Raw genomic sequence first — 18,391 nt, 5'->3', positions numbered from 1 at the left:
GACTGGATGCAGGGAGGATGTTTCCCCTGGCTGGGGGGTCTAGAACGAGGGGTCACAGTCTCAGGATACGGGGTAGGACATTTAGGACTGAGAGGAGGAGAAATTTCTTCACTCAGAGGGTGGTGAACCTGTGGAATTCTCTACCACAGAAGGCTGTGGAGGCCAAGTCACTGAATATATTTAAGAAGGAGATAGATAGATTTCTAGAAAAAAAAAGGCATCAAGGGGTATGGGGAGAGAGCGGGGATATGGTATTGAGATAGAGGATCAGCCATGATCATATTGAAACATAGAAGGTAGGAGCAGGAGTCGGCCATTCGGCCCCTCGAGCCTGCTCCGCCATTCAATGAGATCATGGCTGATCATCCAAATTCAGTACCCTGTCCCTGCCTTCTCCCCATATCCCTTGATCTCTTTAGCCTTAAGAAATATATCCAACTCCTTCTTGAATATATTTAATGAATTGGCCTCTACTGCCTTCTGTGGTAGAGAATTCCACAGGTTCACCACTCTCTGGGTGAAGAAATTCCTCCTCATCTCAGTCCTAAATGGCTTACCCCTTATCCTTAGACTGTGACCCCTGGTTCTGGACTCCCCGACCATCGGGAACATCCTTCCTGCATCTAGTCTGTCTAGTCCTGTTAGAATTTTATAAGTTTCAATGAGATCCCCTCTCATTCTTCTAAACTCCAGCGAATATAAGCCCAATCGACCCAATCACTCTTCATACGTCATTCCTGCCATCCCAGGTATCAGCCTGGTGAATCTTCGCTGCACTCCCTCCATGGCAAGAACATCCTTCCTCAGATAAGGCGACCAAAACTGCACACAATACTCAAGGTGTGGTCTCACCAAGGCCCTGTACAACTGCAGCAAGACATCCTTGTTCCTGTACTCGAATCCTCTCGCTACGAAGGGCAACATACCATTTGCCTTCTTAACCGCCTGCTGCACCTGCATGCGGTTAAGAATGGCGGAGCAGGCTCGAGGGGCCGAATGGCCTACTCCTGCTGCTGTTTTTCTGTGTTTCTATGATTGGGGTTGAGAATGAAAGCGTTCCCGAGGTCAATGAATGAAGAGAGTAAAGAATCCCTTCCGATCTCTTGTTGTCATTGGAGTTTCAGCTATTGATCTGGGAAAACAGGTTTATCACAGGCTGCAGCGAGGGTGGAGGACTTTGAACGCTGTGACTGTTTCAGTAATCCTACATTTCACTCTCTCTCTCACTGCATTTGCGTGAGCAACCGCAACCACGTGCGTTGATATAGCGCCTTAACGTAGTAAAACGTCCCAGGGCGCTTCACCGGAGCGATTATCAAACTCAATCTAACACCGAGCCACATAAGGAGATATTAGGACAGGTGACCAAATGCTGGGTCAAAGAGGTCGGTTTTAAGGAGCGTCTTAAAGGAGGAGAGAGAGACGGAGAGGTTAGGGAGGGAATTCCAGAGCTCAGGGCCCCAGGCAGCTGAAGGCACGGCCGCCAATGGTGGAGCGATGGAAATCAGGGATGCTCAAGGGGGCAGAATTGAAGGAGCGCAGAGATCTCGGAGGGTTGTAGGGGCTGGAGGAGGTTAAAGAGATAGGGAGGGGGCGAGGGCCATGGAGGGATTTGAACAGGAGGATGAGAATTGTAGGGCTGGAGGAGGTTACAGAGATAGGGAGGGGGGCGAGGGGCATGGAGGGATTTGAACAGGAGGATGAGAATTGTAGGGCTGGAGGAGGTTACAGAGATAGGGAGGGGGCGAGGGCCATGGAGGGATTTGAACAGGAGGATGAGAATTGTAGGACTGGAGGAGGTTACAGAGATAGGGAGGAGCGAGGGGCATGGAGGGATTTGAACAGGAGGATGAGAATTGTAGGGGCTGGAGGAGGTTACAGAGATAGGGAGGGGGCGAGGGGCCATGGTGGGATTTGAACAGGAGGATGAGAATTGTAGGGGCTGGAGGAAGTTACAGAGATAGGGAGGGGGCGAGGGCCATGGAGGGATTTGAACAGGACGATGAGAATTGTAGGGGCTGGAGGAGGTTACAGAGATAGGGAGGGGGCGAGGGGCCATGGAGGGATTTGAACAGGAGGATGAGAATTGTAGGGGCTGGAGGAGGTTACAGAGATAGGGAGGGGGTGAGGGCCATGGAGGGATTTGAACAGGAGGATGAGAATTGTAGGGCTGGAGGAGGTTACAGAGATAGGGAGGGGGTGAGGGTCATGGAGGGATTTGAACAGGAGGATGAGAATTGTAGGGCTGGAGGAGGTTACAGAGATAGGGAGGGGGCGAGGGCCATGGAGGGATTTGAACAGGAGGATGAGAATTGTCGGGCTGGAGGAGGTTACAGAGATAGGGAGGGGGGTGAGGGCCATGGAGGGATTTGAACAGGAGGATGAGAATTGTAGGGGCTGGAGGAGGTTACAGAGATAGGGAGGGGGGTGAGGGGCCATGGAAGGATTTGAACAGGAGTATGAGAATTGTAGGGCTGGAGGAGGTTGCAGAGATAGGGAGGGGGGGTGAGGGCCATGGAGGGATTTGAAATGGAGAATGAGAATTGTAGGGGCTGGAGCAGTTTACAGAGATAGGGAGGGGGCGAGGGCCATGGAGGGATTTGAACAGGACGATGAGAATTGAAGGTGCTGGAGGAGGTTACAGAGATAGGGAGGGGGCGAGGGGCCATGGACGGATTTGAACAGGAGGATGAGAATTGTGGGGGCTGGAGGAGGTTACAGAGATAGGGAGGGGGTGAGGGCCATGGAGGGATTTGAACAGGAGGATGTGAATTGTAGGGCTGGAGGAGGTTACAGAGATATGGAGGGGGCGAGGGCCATGGAGGGATTTGAACAGGAGGATGAGAATTGTAGGGCTGGAGGAGGTTACAGAGATAGGGAGGGGGCGAGGGGCCATGGAGGGATTTGAACAGGAGGATGAGAATTGTAGGGCTGGAGGAGGTTACAGAGATAGGGAGGGGGTGAGGGCCATGGAGGGATTTGAACAGGAGGATGAGAATTGTATGGGCTGGAGGAAGTTACAGAGATAGGGAGGGGGCGAGGGGCCATGGAAGGATTTGAACAGGAGGATGAGAATTGTAAGGCTGGAGGAGATTACAGAGATAGTAAGGGGGCGAGTGCCATGGAGGGATTTGAACAGGAGGATGAGAATTGTAGGGCTGGAGGAGGTTACAGAGATAGGGAGGGGGCGAGGGCCATGGAGGGATTTGAGCAGGAGGATGTGAATTTTCGGGGCTGGAGGAGGTTACAGAGATAGGGAGGGGGCGAGGGGCCATGGAGGGATTTGAACAGGAGGATGAGAAGTGTAGGGGCTGGAGGAGGCTACAGAGATAGGGAGGGGGCGAGGGCCATGGAGGGATTTGAACAGGAGGATGAGAATTGTAGTGGCTGGAGGAGGTTACAGAGATAGGGAGGGGGTGAGGGCCAAGGAGGGATTTGAACACGAGGATGAGAATTGTAGGGCTGGAGGAAGTTACAGAGATAGGGAGGAGGCGAGGGCCCATGGAAGGATTTGAACAGGAGGATGAGAGTTGTAGTGGTGGAGGAGATTACAGAGATAGGGAGGGGGCGAGGGCCATGGAGGGATTTGAACAGGAGGATGAGAATTGTAGGGGTTGGAGGAGGTTACAGAGATAGGGAGGGGGCGAGGGCCATGGAGGGATTTGAACAGGAGGATGAGAATTGTAGGGGCTGGAGGAGGTTACAGAGATAGGGAGGGGGCGAGGGCCATGGAGGGATTTGAACAGGAGGATGAGAATTGTAGGGGTTGGAGGAGGTTACAGAGATAGGGAGGGGGCGAGGGCCATGGAGGGATTTGAACAGGAGGATGAGAATTGTAGGGGCTGGAGGAGGTTACAGAGATAGGGAGGGGGCGAGGGCCATGGAGGGATTTGAACAGGAGGATGAGAATTGTAGGGGCTGGAGGAGGTTACAGAGATAGGGAGGGGGGCGAGGGCCATGGAGGGATTTGAACAGGAGGATGAGAATGGTAGGGCTGGAGGAGTTTACAGAGATAGGGAGGGGGCGAGGGCCATGGAGCGATTTGAACAGGAGGATGAGAATGGTAGGGCTGGAGGAGGTTACAGAGATAGGGAGGGGGCGAGGGCCATGGAGGGATTTGACCAGGAGGATGAGAATTGTAGGGGCTGGAGGAGGTTACAGTGATAGGGAGGGGTTCGAGGGCCATGGAGGGCTTTGAACAAGAGGAATGGAATTGTAGGGCTGGAGGAGTTTACAAAGATAGGGAGGGGGTGAGGGCCATGGAGGGATTTGAGCAGGAGGATGAGAATTGTAGGGCTGGAGGAGGTTACATAGATAGGGAGGCGGTGAGGGCCATGGAGGGATTTGAACAGGAGGATGAGAATTGTAGGGGCTGGAGGAGGTTACAGAGATAGGGAGGGGGCGAGGGGCATTGAGGGTTTTTAAGAGGAGGATGAGAATTATAGGGCTGGAGGAGGTTACAGAGATAGGGAGGGGGCGAGGGACCATGGAGGGATTTGAACAGGAGGATGAGAATTGTAGGGCTTCAGGAGGTTACAGTGATAGGGAGGGGGCGAGGGCCATGGAGGAATTTGAACAGGAGGATGAGAATTGTAGGGCCGGAGGAGGTTACAGAGATAGGGAAGGGGCGAGGGGCCATGGAGGGATTTGAGCAGGAGGATGAGAATTGTAGGGCTGGAGGAGGTTACAGAGATAGGGAGGGGGCGAGGGCCATGGAGGGATTTGAGCAGGAGGATCTGAATTGTCGGGGCTGGAAGAGGTTACAGAGATCGGGAGGGGTCGAGGGGCCATGGAGGGATTTGAACAGGAGGATGAGAATTGTAGGGTCTGGAGGAGGTTACAGAGATAGGGAGGGGGCGAGGGCCATGGAGGGATTTGAACAGGAGGATGAGAAATGTAGGGTTGGAGGAGATTACAGAGATAGGGAGGGGCGAGGGCCATGGAGAGATTTGAACAGGAGGATGAGAATTGTATGGCTGGAGGAGGTTACAGAGATAGGGAGGGGGCGAGGGCCATGGAGGGATTTGAACAGGAGGATGAGAATTGTAGGATAGCAAAATACTGCAGATTTTGGAAATCCGAAATAACAACAGAAAATGCTGGAAAAACTCAGCAGGTCAGGCAACTTCCATGGAGAGATATTTGAGTTGACGTTTCGGGTTGGACCCTTCTTCAAAACTGGAAAGAAAAGAAACTAGATCGGAGGCAGGGCTGCGATCGGACAAAAGAATAAAAGAAACAAAAAAAGTAAAAGAGATTAGAAGCTAGACGAGATGGTAATAGGCTGGGATTAGGTGTAAAGTGTAGGGGCTGGAGGAGGTTACAGAGATAGGGAGGGGGCGAGGGCTATGGAGGGATTTGAACAGGAAGATGAGAATTGTAGGGCTGGAGGAGGTTACAGAGATAGGGAGGGGGCGAGGGGCCATGGAGGGATTTGAACAGGAGGATGAGAATTGTAGGGGCTGGAGGAGGTTACAGAGATAGGGAGGGGTCGAGGGGCCATGGAGGGATTTGAACAGGAGGATGAGAATTGTAGGGGCTGGAGGAGGTTACAGAGATAGGGAGGGGGTGAGGGGCCATGGTGGGATTTGAACAGGAGGATGAGAATTGTAGGGCTGGAGGAGGTTACAGAGATAGGGAGGGGACGAGGGCCATGGAGGGATTTGAACAGGATGATGAGAATTGTAGGGTTGGAGGAGGTTACAGAGATAGGGAGGGGGCGAGGGGCCATGGAGGGATTTGAACAGGAGGATGAGAATTGTAGGGCTGGAGGAGGTTACAGAGATCGGGAGGGGACGAGGGCCATGGAGGGATTTGAACAGGATGATGAGAATTGTAGGGTTGGAGGAGGTTACAGAGATAGGGAGGGGGCGAGGGGCCATGGAGGGATTTGAACAGGAGGATGAGAATTGTAGGGCTGGAGGATGGGGCACCACTCAATATCCGGTCCGTGGCATTGCACGCTCGACTTACGTCACGATCTGCGGGCGCGGGAGTTCGTGGCGGTCGTGTTTAGCGCCGCGGCAAAATGTCTGGTCAATGTCGCGAGCGGCGCACACATCACCGCGCCCGGGTGCTAGTCGCTTTGCGCCCCATTAGTGCCCTCTAACGGGAGGCGCAAAGCAACCGAATTTTTCCGCCTTTGGTTTCTATAGCTTCTTTCAGAACCACTGCATGTCGCAAAGTGCTTCCCAGCCAATGACGTACAATGGAAGTGGAAATATGGGATGCAGCTTGACGTAATAAAACTCACTACGCACTTGGGTTGAGCATAAAGCAAGGCTTTAATCAAATTGTTTCAGAACATGGAGGTCTAGTTGCACTTCACTAGTTCCTTGTCTTTACAAAATGTCCCTGTGCAAGCTGGGCCCACGCCCGAGTATTTATACTCCTTGGACGGCGCCACCAGCTGGCCGTCCAGTGTTATTTCATGAGTAGTTTCTTGATAAGTAGTTTTCTGTTAGATAGATTGGCTATCTAACAGAAAACAGAGAGTTGGGATAAATAGTTCATTCTCGGGCTGGCAATCAGTAACTAGTGGTGTTCCGCAGGGGTCAGTGCTGCGACCCCAACTCTTTACAGTCTATATTAACGATTTGGAGGAGGGGACCGAGTGCAACATATCCAAGTTTGCCGACGATACAAAGATGGGAGGGAAAGCAGTGAGTGCGGAGGACATAAAAAACCTGCAAAAGGACCGAGACAGGCTAAGTGAGTGGGCAGAGATTTGGCAGATGGAATATAATGTTGGAAAATGTGAGGTTATGCACTTTGGCAGAAAAAATCAAAGAGCAAGTTATTATCTAAATGGAAAGAAACTGCAAAGTGCTACAGTACAAAGGGATCTGGGGGTCCTGGTGCATGAAACACAGAAGGTTAGTATGCAGGTACAGCAGGTGATCAGGAAGGCCAATGGAATCTTGGCTTTTATTGCGAGGGGGATGGAGTATAAAAGCAGGGAAGTCTTGCTTCAGTTATACAGGGTACTGGTGAGGCCACACCTGGAATACTGCGTGCAGTTTTGGTTTCCATATTTAAGAAAAGATATACTTGCTCTCGAGGCAGTTCAGAGAAGGTTCACTCGGTTGATTCCGGAGATGAGGGGGTTGACGTATGAGGAAACGTTGAGTAGGTTGGGACTCTACTCATTGGAATTCAGAAGAATGAGAGGCGATCTTATCGAAACATATAAGATTGTGAGGGGGCTCGATCGGGTGGATGCGGGGAGGATGTTTCCACTGATGGGTGAGACTAGAACTAGGGGGCATAATCTTAGAATAAGGGGCTGCCCTTTCAAAACTGAGATGAGGAGAAACTTCTTCACTCAGAGGGTAGTAAATCTATGGAATTTGCTACCTCAGAGAGCTGTGGAAGCTGTGACATTAAATACATTTAAAACGGAGATAGACAGTTTCCTAGCTGATAAGGGAATTAGGGGTTACGGGGAGAGGGCAGGGAAGTGGACGTGAGTCTAGGTTCGGATCACCCATGATCCTATTGAATGGCGGAGCAGGCCCGAGGGGCCGTATGGCCAACTCCTGCTCCTACTTCTTATGTTCTTATGTTTATAAATGATGAGATTTATAACAAGGAGTTCTTTTAATATAAGAATATTGTACAGCAGGCAAAAAAAACAAAAATATCGAGGAAAATAATTTGGTTGCTCATTGCGATAGCGGCAATGTTTCCAAATGAGATGGTTGTTGACAATGACGTCCACATCGTCCGGGCCTCGTCATGTCCTTTCACCATTGGCTTGGATTCGGGTTGGAATGCTTGCCCTCCGTCGGGTCCCCTGTCTGCTATTTGACCTTCATCACCGCGTAGACGCAGGTCTCCTGCTCGGCTGGGGGCGAAGGGGCCTCGACATTGGTTGCCGCGTCTCCCCGCTGGAGAGCCGCTGTATTCAGGGAGGCATAGACCACCTCGGGCTCGGCGGTACACGGCTCCTGCCCAATGAAAAATTGTGCAATCGTTGAGTCGGGCAGTGGAGGAGGAGGCCATTCGGCCCATCGCGCCTTCTGTCGGCGATTGAGATGGGTGGATCTCCGACAACACTCAAGAAGATCGACACCATCCGGGACAAAGCAGCCCCGCTTGATCGGCCCCCCATCCACCACCTTAAACATTCACTCCCTCCACCACCGGCGCACCGTGGCTGCAGTGTGGACCATCTACAAGATGCACTGCTGCAACTCGCCAAGGCTTCTTCGGCAGCACCTCCCAAACCCGCGACCTCTTCCACCTAGAAGGACGAGGGCAGCAGGCGCATGGGAACACCGCCACCTCCAAGTTCACCTCCAAGTCACACACACCATCCTGACTTGGAAATATATCGGCCGTTCCTTCATCGTCGCTGGGTCAAATCCTGGAACTCCCTCCCTAACAGCACTGTGGGAGTACCTTCACCACACGGACTGCAGCGGTTCAAGAAGGTGGCTCACCACCACCTTCTCAAGGGCAACTAGGGATGGGCAATAAATGCTGGCATTGCCATTAACGCCCACATCCCATAAATGGATAAGAAAAATAAATAACCGTCTTTGCCTCATATCCCTTAATACCGTTAGTTAACAGAAATCTATCATATGTTGGTCGAGTGATAAATATTGGCCCCAGGACAACCCCAGGAGAACTCCACCCCGCTCTTCTTCAAAATAGTGGCTGCGGGATCTTTTAAGTCCATCTGAGAGAGCAGACGGGGTCTCAGTTTAACGTCTCATCCAAAAGACGGCACCTCCGACAGTGCAGCACTCCCTCAGTACTGGCACCGGGCAGTGTGGGCCTGGATTATGGGGCTCGAGTCCTAGAGTATATACATCTACCTCCGACAGTGCAGCGCTCCCTCAGTACTGGCACTGGGGAGTGTGGGCCTGGATTATGGGGCTCAAGTCCTAGAGTATATACATCTACCTCCGACAGTACAGCGCTCCCTCAGTACTGGCACCGGGGAGTGTGGGCCTGGATTATGGTGCTCGAGTCCTAGACTATATACATCTACCTCCGACAGTGCAGCGCTCCCTCAGTACTGGCACCGGGGAGTGTGGGCCTGGATTATGGGGCTCAAGTCCTAGAGTATATACATCTACCTCCGACAGTGCAGCGCTCCCTCAGTACTGGCACCGGGGAGTGTGGGCCTGGATTATGGGGCTCGAGTCCTAGAGTATATACATCTACCTCCGACAGTGCAGCGCTCCCTCAGTACTGGCACCGGGGAGTGTGGGCCTGGATTATGGGGCTCGAGTCCTAGAGTATATACATCTACCTCCGACAGTGCAGCGCTCCCTCAGTACTGGCACCGGGGAGTGTGGGCCTGGATTATGGGGCTCGAGTCCTAGAGTACATACATCTACCTCCGACAGTGCAGCGCTCCCTCAGTACTGGCACTGGGGAGTGTGGGCCTGGATTATGGGGCTCGAGTCCTAGAGTATATACATCTACCTCCGACAGTGCAGCGCTCCCACAGTACTGGCACCGGGGAGTGTGGGCCTGGATTATGGGGCTCGAGTCCTAGACTTTATACATCTACCTCCGACAGTGCAGCACTCCCTCAGTACTGGCACTGGGGAGTGTGGGCCTGGATTATGGGGCTCGAGTCCTAGAGTATATACATCTACCTCCGACAGTGCAGCGCTCCCTCAGTACTGGCACGGGGGAGTGTGGGCCTGGATTATGGGGCTCGAGTCCGAGAGTATATACATCTACCTCCGACAGTGCAGCGCTCCCTCAGTACTGGCACGGGGGAGTGTGGATCTGGATTATGTTGAGGGAGTGGGGGCTCAAACCCATGAACTCCTGACCATGAGTCATCATCAACAGTTTCCAGGCAAACCTCTTGCGATCTAGTTGCTGACCTCCCAAAACTAATAAAGTAACAGGGCCGAAAGCCAGCTGAAATGATGTTCCCCAGCAACAGGTTCCCTGTTGCTCCTAGATACTTACGTTGCAATCGGAACGAGGACGTCCTCCTTCTAGAATGGGGAGAAAAAGTGTCGGTGTTAGGGGAGACTTAACATTGGGTTGTCGTTGGGTATTTGTTTTCAAGTTGTTAGTGTAGCCTTGAAGGGCTGCGAGGAATGAGTGAGTAAATTGGAGGGGTAGCGGGTGGTTACAAATTTATTTCGGGACGCATTGCCGAACGGGCGCTGTAGCCATTGGTCGTGGCATGAATGGGACTGAATATTGGGCGGGATGCATAATGGTCGCCTGGTGCTACACCCCCGCCTCTATTTGAGTTACATAGAAACATAGAAGATAGGAGCAGGAGTCGGCCATTCGGCCCCTCGAGCCTGCTCCGCCATTCAATGAGATCATGGTTGATCATCCAAATTCAGTACGCGGTCCCTGCCTTCTCCCCATATCCCTTGATCCCTTTAGCCTTAAGAAATATATCCAACTCCTTCTTGAATATATTTAATGAATTGGCCTCAACTGCCTTCTGTGGTAGAGAATTCCACAGGTTCACCACTCTCTGGGTGAAGAAATTCCTCCTCATCTCTGTCCTAAATGGCTTACCCCTTATCCTTAGACTGTGACCCCTGGTTCTGGACTCCCCCGACCATCGGGAACATCCTTCCTGCATCCAGTCTGTCTAGTCCTGTTAAAATTTTACAAGTTTCAATGAGATCCCCTTTCACTCTTCTAAACCCCAGCGAGTACAAGCCCAATCGACCCAATCTCTCCTCATACGTCATTCCTGCCATCCCAGGTATCAGCCTGGTGAATCTTCGCTGCACTCCCTCCATGGCAAGAACATCCTTCCTCAGATAAGGCGACCAAAACTGCACACAATACTCAAGGTGTGGTCTCACCAAGGCCCTGTACAACTGCAGCAAGACATCCTTGCTCCTGTACTCAAACCCTCTCGCTACGAAGGCCAACATACCATTTGCCTTCTTAACCGCCTGCTGCACCTGCATGCTTACCTTCAGCGACTGGTGCACAAGGGCACCCAGATCTCGTTGCACCTCCCCTTCTCCCAATCTATTGCCGTTCAGATAATAATCTGCCTTCCTGTTTTTGCCACCAATGTGGATGGCGTGCACAATGGCTTATAAGAACTTAAGAACATCAGAAATAGAAACAGGAGTCCGCCATTCGGCCCCTCGAGCCTGCTCCGCCATTCAATAAGATCGCGGCTGATCTTCGACCTCAACTCCACTTTCCCGCCCGATCTCCATATCCCTCGATTCCCCGAGAGTCCAAAAATCTCTCGATCTCAGCCTTGAATATACTCAACGACTGAGCCTCCACAGCCCTCTGGGGCAGAGAATTCCAAAGATTCACCACCCTCTGAGTGAAGAAATTCCTCCTCATCTCAGTCCTCAATGGCCGACCCCTTATCCTGAGACTGTGACCCCTGGTTCTAGACTCTCCAGCCCAGGGGGGAAACAGCCTCTCAGCATCTACCCTGTCAATCCCCCTCAGAATCTTATACGTTTCAATGAGATCACCTCTCATTCTCCTAAACTCCAGAGAGTATCGGCCCATTCTACACAATCTCTCATCATAGGACAGCCCTCTCATCCCAGGAATCAATCTAGTGAACCTTCGCTGCACCGCCTCCAAGGCAAGTATCTCCTTCCTTAGATAAGGAGACCAGAACTGTGCACAGTACTCCAGGTGTGGTCTCGCCAAGGCCCTGTACAGTTGTAGCAGGTTGATGGGGTGATAACAAGTTAAAAATGAAATTGGATAAGTTGAGGGGCGAGTATGGTCACTGTTGCCATGGACTGAATGGCCCCTAGCTTTTCTATGATCTGTAGGATTCTATTACTCACATCGCATCTGAAATTATGGGGTTCAAGTCCTAGAGTATATACATCTACCTCCGACAGTGCAGCACTCCCTCAGTACTGGCTCCGGGGAGTGTGGGCCTGGATTATGGGGCTCGAGTCCTAGAGTATATACATCTACCTCCGACAGTGCAGCGCTCCCTCAGTACTGGCACCGGGGAGTGTGGGCCTGGATTATGGGGCTCGAGTCCTAGAGTATATACATCTACCTCCGACAGTGCAGTGCTCCCTCAGTACTGGCACCGGGGAGTGTGGGCCTGGATTATGGGTCTCGAGTCCTAGAGTATATACATCTACCTCCAACAGTGCAGCGCTCCCTCAGTACTGGCTCCGGGGAGTGTGGGCCTGGATTATGGGGCTCGAGTCCTAGAGTATATACATCTACCTCCGACAGTGCAGCGCTCCCTCAGTACTGGCACCGGGGAGTGTGGGCCTGGATTATGGAGCTCGAGTCCTAGAGTATATACATCTACCTCCGACAGTGCAGCACTCCCTCAGTACTGGCACCGGGGAGTGTGGGCCTGGATTATGGGGCTCGAGTCCTAGAGTATATACATCTACCTCCGACAGTGCAGCGCTCCCTCAGTACTGGCACCGGGGAGTGTGGGCCTGGATTATGGGTCTCGAGTCCTAGAGTATATACATCTACCTCCGACAGTGCAGCACTCCCTCAGTACTGGCACCGGGGAGTGTGGGCCTGAATTATGGGGCTCGAGTCCTAGATTATACACATCTACCTCCGACAGTGCAGCGCTCCCTCAGTACTGGCACCGGGGAGTGTGGGCCTGGGTTATGGGGCTCGAGTCCTAGAGTATATACATCTACCTCCGACAGTGCAGCGCTCCCTCAGTACTGGCACCGGGGAGTGTCGGTCTAGATCACGGGCTCAAGTCTCTGGAGTGGGACTCGATCCCACGACCTTCTGACTCAGGGACGAGAGTGCTGATAACTTTTGTAACCTCATGATGTTGACACAACTTGTGAAGTCTCCTAAACTGCGGAGGGTGGCATGGGACATCAAAGTCTGTTGGTGGGATCGCCCCCATAATTAGCGTTCAGGAAACAGTCAGTCTAAGGATAAGGGGTAAGCCATTTAGGACTGAGATGAGGAGGAATTTCTTCACCCAGAGAGTGGTGAACCTGTGGAATTCTCTACCACAGAGGGCAGTTGAGGCCAATTCATTAAATATATTCAAGAAGGAGTTGGATATATTTCTTAAGGCTAACGGGATCAAGGGATATGGGGAGAAGGCAGGGACAGGGTACTGAATTTGGATGATCAGCCATGATCGCATTGAATGGCGGAGCAGGCTCGAGGGGCCGAATGGCCTACTCCTGCTCCTATCTTCCAAGTTTCCATGTTTCTCTGTAAAGCCAAGGCTCGTGATATCTACGCTCCTCCAATTCTGCCCTCTTGATCATCCCTGATGATAAATCACTCAACCATTGGTGGCCGTGCCTTCAGCTGCCTGGGCCCTAAGCTCTGGAATTCCCTCCCTACGGATTCGAGTACAGGAACAAGGATGTCTTGCTGCAGTTGTACAGGGCCTTGAGGAGACCGCACCTTGAGTATTGTGTGCAGTTTTGGTCGCCTTATCTGAGGAAGGATGTTCTTGCCATGGAGGGAGTGCAGCGAAGATTCACCAGGCTGATACCTGGGATGGCAGGAATGACGTATGAGGAGAGATTGTGTCGATTGGGCTTGTACTCGCTGGGGTTTAGAAGAATGAAAGGGGATCTCATTGAAACTTGTAAAATTTTAACAGGACTAGACAGACTGGATGCAGGAAGGATGTTCCCGATGGTCGGGGAGTCCAGAACCAGGGGTCACAGTCTAAGGATAAGGGGTAAGCCATTTAGGACAGAGATGAGGAGGAATTTCTTCACCCAGAGAGTGGTGAACCTGTGGAATTCTCTACCACAGAAGGCAGTTGAGGCCAATTCATTAAATATATTCAAGAAGGAGTTGGATATATTTCTTCAGGCTAAAGGGATCAAGGGGTATGGGGAGAAGGCAGGGACAGGGTACTGAAATTGGATGATCAGCCATGATCGCATTGAATGTCAGAGCAGGCTCGAGGGGCCGAATGGCCTACTCCTGCGCCTATCTTCTATGTTTCTATATTTCGCTCTATTGGATTACCAGGGAAATATAAAGCTTCACTTACTTTTCTTCCAGAACATGAACAAGGCCACAGCTAGGATCAGGAGAACTATGACCATCACCGCACATCCGGCGCTCAGCCACGCTGTGAGTGTCAGAATATTGGAAAAGAAAAATAATGCTTAGCAAAACGGAGAGCATCCATACAACAATCTCTGTTACATCCACCTGTTCTCAATCCAGTTGTCTCGTGGAACAGCTGGGCGGCATAGAGTCATAGGGTTGGATTTAGATACTGGAGGCATGTAGGAGGCGGGGCTGCAACTTGCGGGGTTGTCGTCCCGCGTCCATCGAGTTGTGGCCAACCCACGCGATTTTCCCTTGATTGACCTTGTCGAGCCCGCCCAGTTAGCCATCTGAACCCGCGACCTCCACCACCTAGAAGGACGAGGGCAGCAGGCGCTTGGGAACACCGCCACCTCCAAGATCCACCTCCAAGTCACGCACACCATCCTGACTTGGAAATATATCGGCCGATCCTTCATCGTCGCCGGGTCAAAATCCTGGAACTCCCTCCCTAACAGCACTGTGGGAGCACCTTCACCACACGGACTGCAGCGGTTCAAGAAGGCGGCTCACCACCACCTTCTCAAGGGGCAATTTAGGAATGGGCAATAAATGCTGGGCCTTGCCAGCGACGCCCACATCCCATGAACGAATCATTAAATAAAAGGTTACCAATGGTGTTACGGGATATGGGCCAAAGGGGGGTATGGGGAGTTAGGTCGCAGATCAGCCATGATCACATTGAATGGTGGAGCGGGTTCGAGGGGCCGAATGGGCCTCTTCCTGTTCCTGTGAAACAGGCTCGAGGGGGCTGAATGGGCCTCCTCCTGTTCCTGTATAACAGGCTCGAGGGGACTGAATGGGCCTCCTCGTGTTCCTGTGTAACAGGCTCGAGGGACTGAATGGGCCTCCTCCTGTTCCTGTATAACAGGCTCGAGGGGACTGAATGGGCCTCCTCCTGTTCCTGTGTAACAGGCTCGAGGGGGCTGAATGGGCCTCTTCCTGTTCCTGTGTAACAGGCTCGAGGGGACTGAATGGGCCTCCTCGTGTTCCTGTGTAACAGACTCGAGGGGCTGAATGGGCCTCCTCCTGTTCCTGTGTAACAGGCCCGAGGGGCTGAATGGGCCCCCTCCTGTTCCTGTGTAACAGGCTCGAGAGGGCTGAATGGGCCTCCTCCTGTTCCTGTGTAACAGGCTCGAGGGGGCTGAATGGGCCTCCTCCTGTTCCTGTGTAACAGTCTCGAAGGGCTGAACGGGCCTCCTCCTGTTCCTGTGTAACAGGCTCGAGGGGGCTGAATGGGCCTCCTCCTGTTCCTGTGTAACAGTCTCGAGGGGCTGAACGGGCCTCCTCCTGTTCCTGCATTCTAACTCACGGCTCTGGGGCAAACCTCCCTCTCAGACTTGTCCTCCGACTACCTGCCACTTTCAAAGGGAGAGGGACTGTGCTGATGCGACGCGCGGTTTCCTCTGTACCTTTTCTCCCGCTTGGGTCCTGTCCCGAGGATCCTTCTGAAACGACAATAGCAGTTCTCACAAAAAAAAAACCCCAGAAACATTCTCGAAACAGCCTTGCTTCCTGGAAACATTCCGCGCTGTCGAAAGCTCTTATCTGCTCCCCTTCCCGTTTCCGATTGGCCGGAGCGCCGACAGGGCTCAGCTGAGTCGCGTGCGTGGGCGGGCTATTTGGCAGTGGGAGGCGTCCCGAATCCGCGCAGGCTTTTCTCCCCCTCCCCGCACCCTACACATGCGAACTAGGAGCAGGAGTCGGCCACTCAGCCCCCTCGAGCCTGCTCCGCCATTCAATGAGATCGCGGCTGATCCGATTACTCCACGTTCCCGCCTATCCCCGATCACCTTTCACCCCCTTGGCTTATCAAGAATCTATCGACCTCTGCCTTAAAAATATTCAAAGACGCTGGGCAGGATTTTCATTGGGCCGTGGAGGCGGGATTGGAGGCGTGTCGGGGGGTTAAAATCCCGAAATCAGGGGGCACGAACCCATCCCGCCCCCCAACCCGCCTCCATGCCAGTTTCAAAGGAGGCGGGTACACGACCCGCGCTGGGACCCGCCTCCCCGAGGCAGGTAGGGGATTAGTGCCAATTAACTGCCTGTTAACAGGTAGTTTTTAGCCGAATCCCTATTTTTATTCCTGAAGTGTAGGATTCCCGACGGCTCCGAACCACGCCAAGTTAGCGAGGCGGACCGTCGGGATGAAGGGTTTGGAGGGGTCGAGATGTCCGGTGTTCAGGTGAGTGATGGGTGCATGAGTGCAGAGGTAAGTGTGTTTGGTCTGCGTAAAGTGTTTAAAGAAGTTTTACTTACCTTTACAGCCTTCCTTCCCTCAGGTCTCGGGAGTCCCTCATCTCACCGGCACAGAAAGCAGAATGGCCGCCAGCTGTCAAAATCTGCAGCATTCAGCTTTCTGTTCCGGGGAGATCTCTAAATAATCCTGAGAGGAAGGAATTAACTTAGAGTACAGATTGTCAGCTTCACAGAGCTGTCAAATGCTGATACTTCATCTGTCAAAAGGTCTTGACAGATGAAATTTCAATCTGTGACATCACCTGTTGCCGGGTGGCTCTTATTTGGCCTGCTGGGCGGGCTCGACAAGGTCAATCAAGTTAAAATCGCGTGGGTTGGCTAGAACTCGAAGGAGGCGGGACTACAACCCCGAAAGTTGTAGTCCCGCCTCCTACCCGCCTCCTCAATGAAAATCCAGCTCCCTGCTACACCGCCCTCTGAGGAACAGAGTTCCAAAGACTCACGACCCTCGGTGAGAAAAAATTTCTCCTCCACTCCCCGGTGCCAGTACTGAGGGAGCGCTGCACTGTCGGAGGTAGATGTATATACTCTAGGACTGGGGCCCCATAATCCAGACCCACACTCCCCGGTGCCAGTACTGAGGGTGCGCTGCACTGTCGGAGGTAGATGTATATACTCTAGGACTCGAGCTCCATAATCCAGGCCCACACTCCCCGGTGCCAGTACTGAGGGAGTGCTGCATTGTCGGAGGTAGATGTATATACTCTAGGACTCGAGCCCCATAATCCAGGCCCACACTCTCCGGTGCCAGTACTGAGGAAGTGCTGCACTGTCGGAGGTAGATGTATATACTCTAGGACTCGAGCCCCATAATCCAGGTCCACACTCCCCGGTGCCAGTACTGAGGGAGCGCTGCACTGTCGGAGGTAGATGTATATACTCTAGGACTCGAGCCCCATAATCCAGGCCCACACTCCCCGGTGCCAGTACTGAGGGAGTGCTGCACTGTCGGAGGTAGATGTATATACTCTAGGACTCGAGCTCCATAATCCAGGCCCACACTCCCCGGTGCCAGTACTGAGGGAGCGCTGCACTGTCAGAGGTAGATGTATATACTCTGGGACTCGAGCTCCATAATCCAGGCCCACACTGCCCGGTGCCAGTACTGAGGGAGCGCTGCACTGTCGGAGGTAGATGTATATACTCTAGGACTCGAGCCCCATAATCCAGGCCCACACTCCTCGGTGCCAGTACTGAGGGAGTGCTGCACTGTCGGAGGTAGATGTATATACACTAGGACTCGAGCTCCATAATCCAGGTCCACACTCCCCGGTGCCAGTACTGAGGGAGTGCTGCACTGTCGGAGGTAGATGTATATACTCTAGGACTCGAGCTCCATAATCCAGGTCCACACTCCCCGGTGCCAGTACTGAGGGAGTGCTGCACTGTCGGAGGTAGATGTATATACACTAGGACTCGAGCTCCATAATCCAGGCCCAAACTCCCCGATGCCAGTACTGAGGGAGCGCCGCACTGTCGGAGGTAGATGTATATACTCTAGGACTCGAGCCCCATAATCCAGGCCCACACTCCCCGGTGCCAGTACTGAGGGAGCGCTGCACTGTCGGAGGTAGATGTATATACTCTAGGACTCGAGCCCCATAATCCAGGCCCACACTCCCCGGTGCCAGTACTGAGGGAACGCTGCACTGTCGGAGGTAGATGTATATACTCTGGGACTCGAGCTCCATAATCCAGGCCCGCACTCCCCGGTGCCAGTGCTGAGGGAGCGCTGCACTGTCGGAGGTAGATGTATATATTCTAGGACTCGAGCCCCATAATCCAGGCCCACACTCCCCGGTGCCAGTACTGAGGGAGTGCTGCACTGTCGGAGGTAGATGTATATACTCTAGGACTCGAGCTCCATAATCCAGGCCCACACTCCCCGGTGCCAGTACTGAGGGAGCGCTGCACTGTCGGAGGTAGATGTATATACTCTAGGACTGGAGCCCCATAATCCAGGCCCACACTCCCCGGTGCCAGTACTGAGGGAGCGCTGCACTGTCGGAGGTAGATGTATATACTCTAGGACTCGAGCCCCATAATCCAGGCCCACACTCCCCGGTGCCAGTACTGAGGGAGTGCTGCACTGTCGGAGGTAGAT

The 18,391-nt window shown here is 52.9% G+C and overlaps 2 protein-coding genes across 2 annotated transcripts in view; both read right to left on the bottom strand.

The window, feature by feature from the left end:
• LOC147084901 (cytohesin-2) overlaps nt 1–18,391 on the bottom strand; it is a 552,369-nt gene that overhangs the window by 50,268 nt on the left and 483,710 nt on the right. The gene's annotated exons all lie outside the window — the stretch shown is intronic.
• The window catches only part of LOC147084905 (high affinity immunoglobulin epsilon receptor subunit alpha-like), an 82,403-nt gene continuing 70,099 nt past the window's right edge, over nt 6,088–18,391 (bottom strand). Inside the window, exons 6-9 of the mRNA XM_085979612.1 lie at nt 15,438–15,473; nt 13,964–14,044; nt 9,943–9,971; nt 6,088–7,949 (exon numbers count right to left, since the gene is read on the bottom strand). Of these exons, the coding sequence (XP_085835738.1) occupies nt 7,803–7,949; nt 9,943–9,971; nt 13,964–14,044; nt 15,438–15,473 (293 nt within the window). The 3' untranslated portion in view covers nt 6,088–7,802. The remainder of the gene's footprint in view (nt 7,950–9,942; nt 9,972–13,963; nt 14,045–15,437; nt 15,474–18,391) is intronic.

This window comes from Somniosus microcephalus, unplaced genomic scaffold (genome assembly GCF_052327205.1).
Source record: "Somniosus microcephalus isolate GS21.2 unplaced genomic scaffold, FLI_Smic_1.0 unresolved_chr9, whole genome shotgun sequence".
Lineage (NCBI taxonomy): Eukaryota > Metazoa > Chordata > Chondrichthyes > Squaliformes > Somniosidae > Somniosus > Somniosus microcephalus.
The sequence above is the reverse complement of the archived record's forward strand: the minus strand, read 5'-3'. Positions and strand labels throughout refer to the sequence as shown.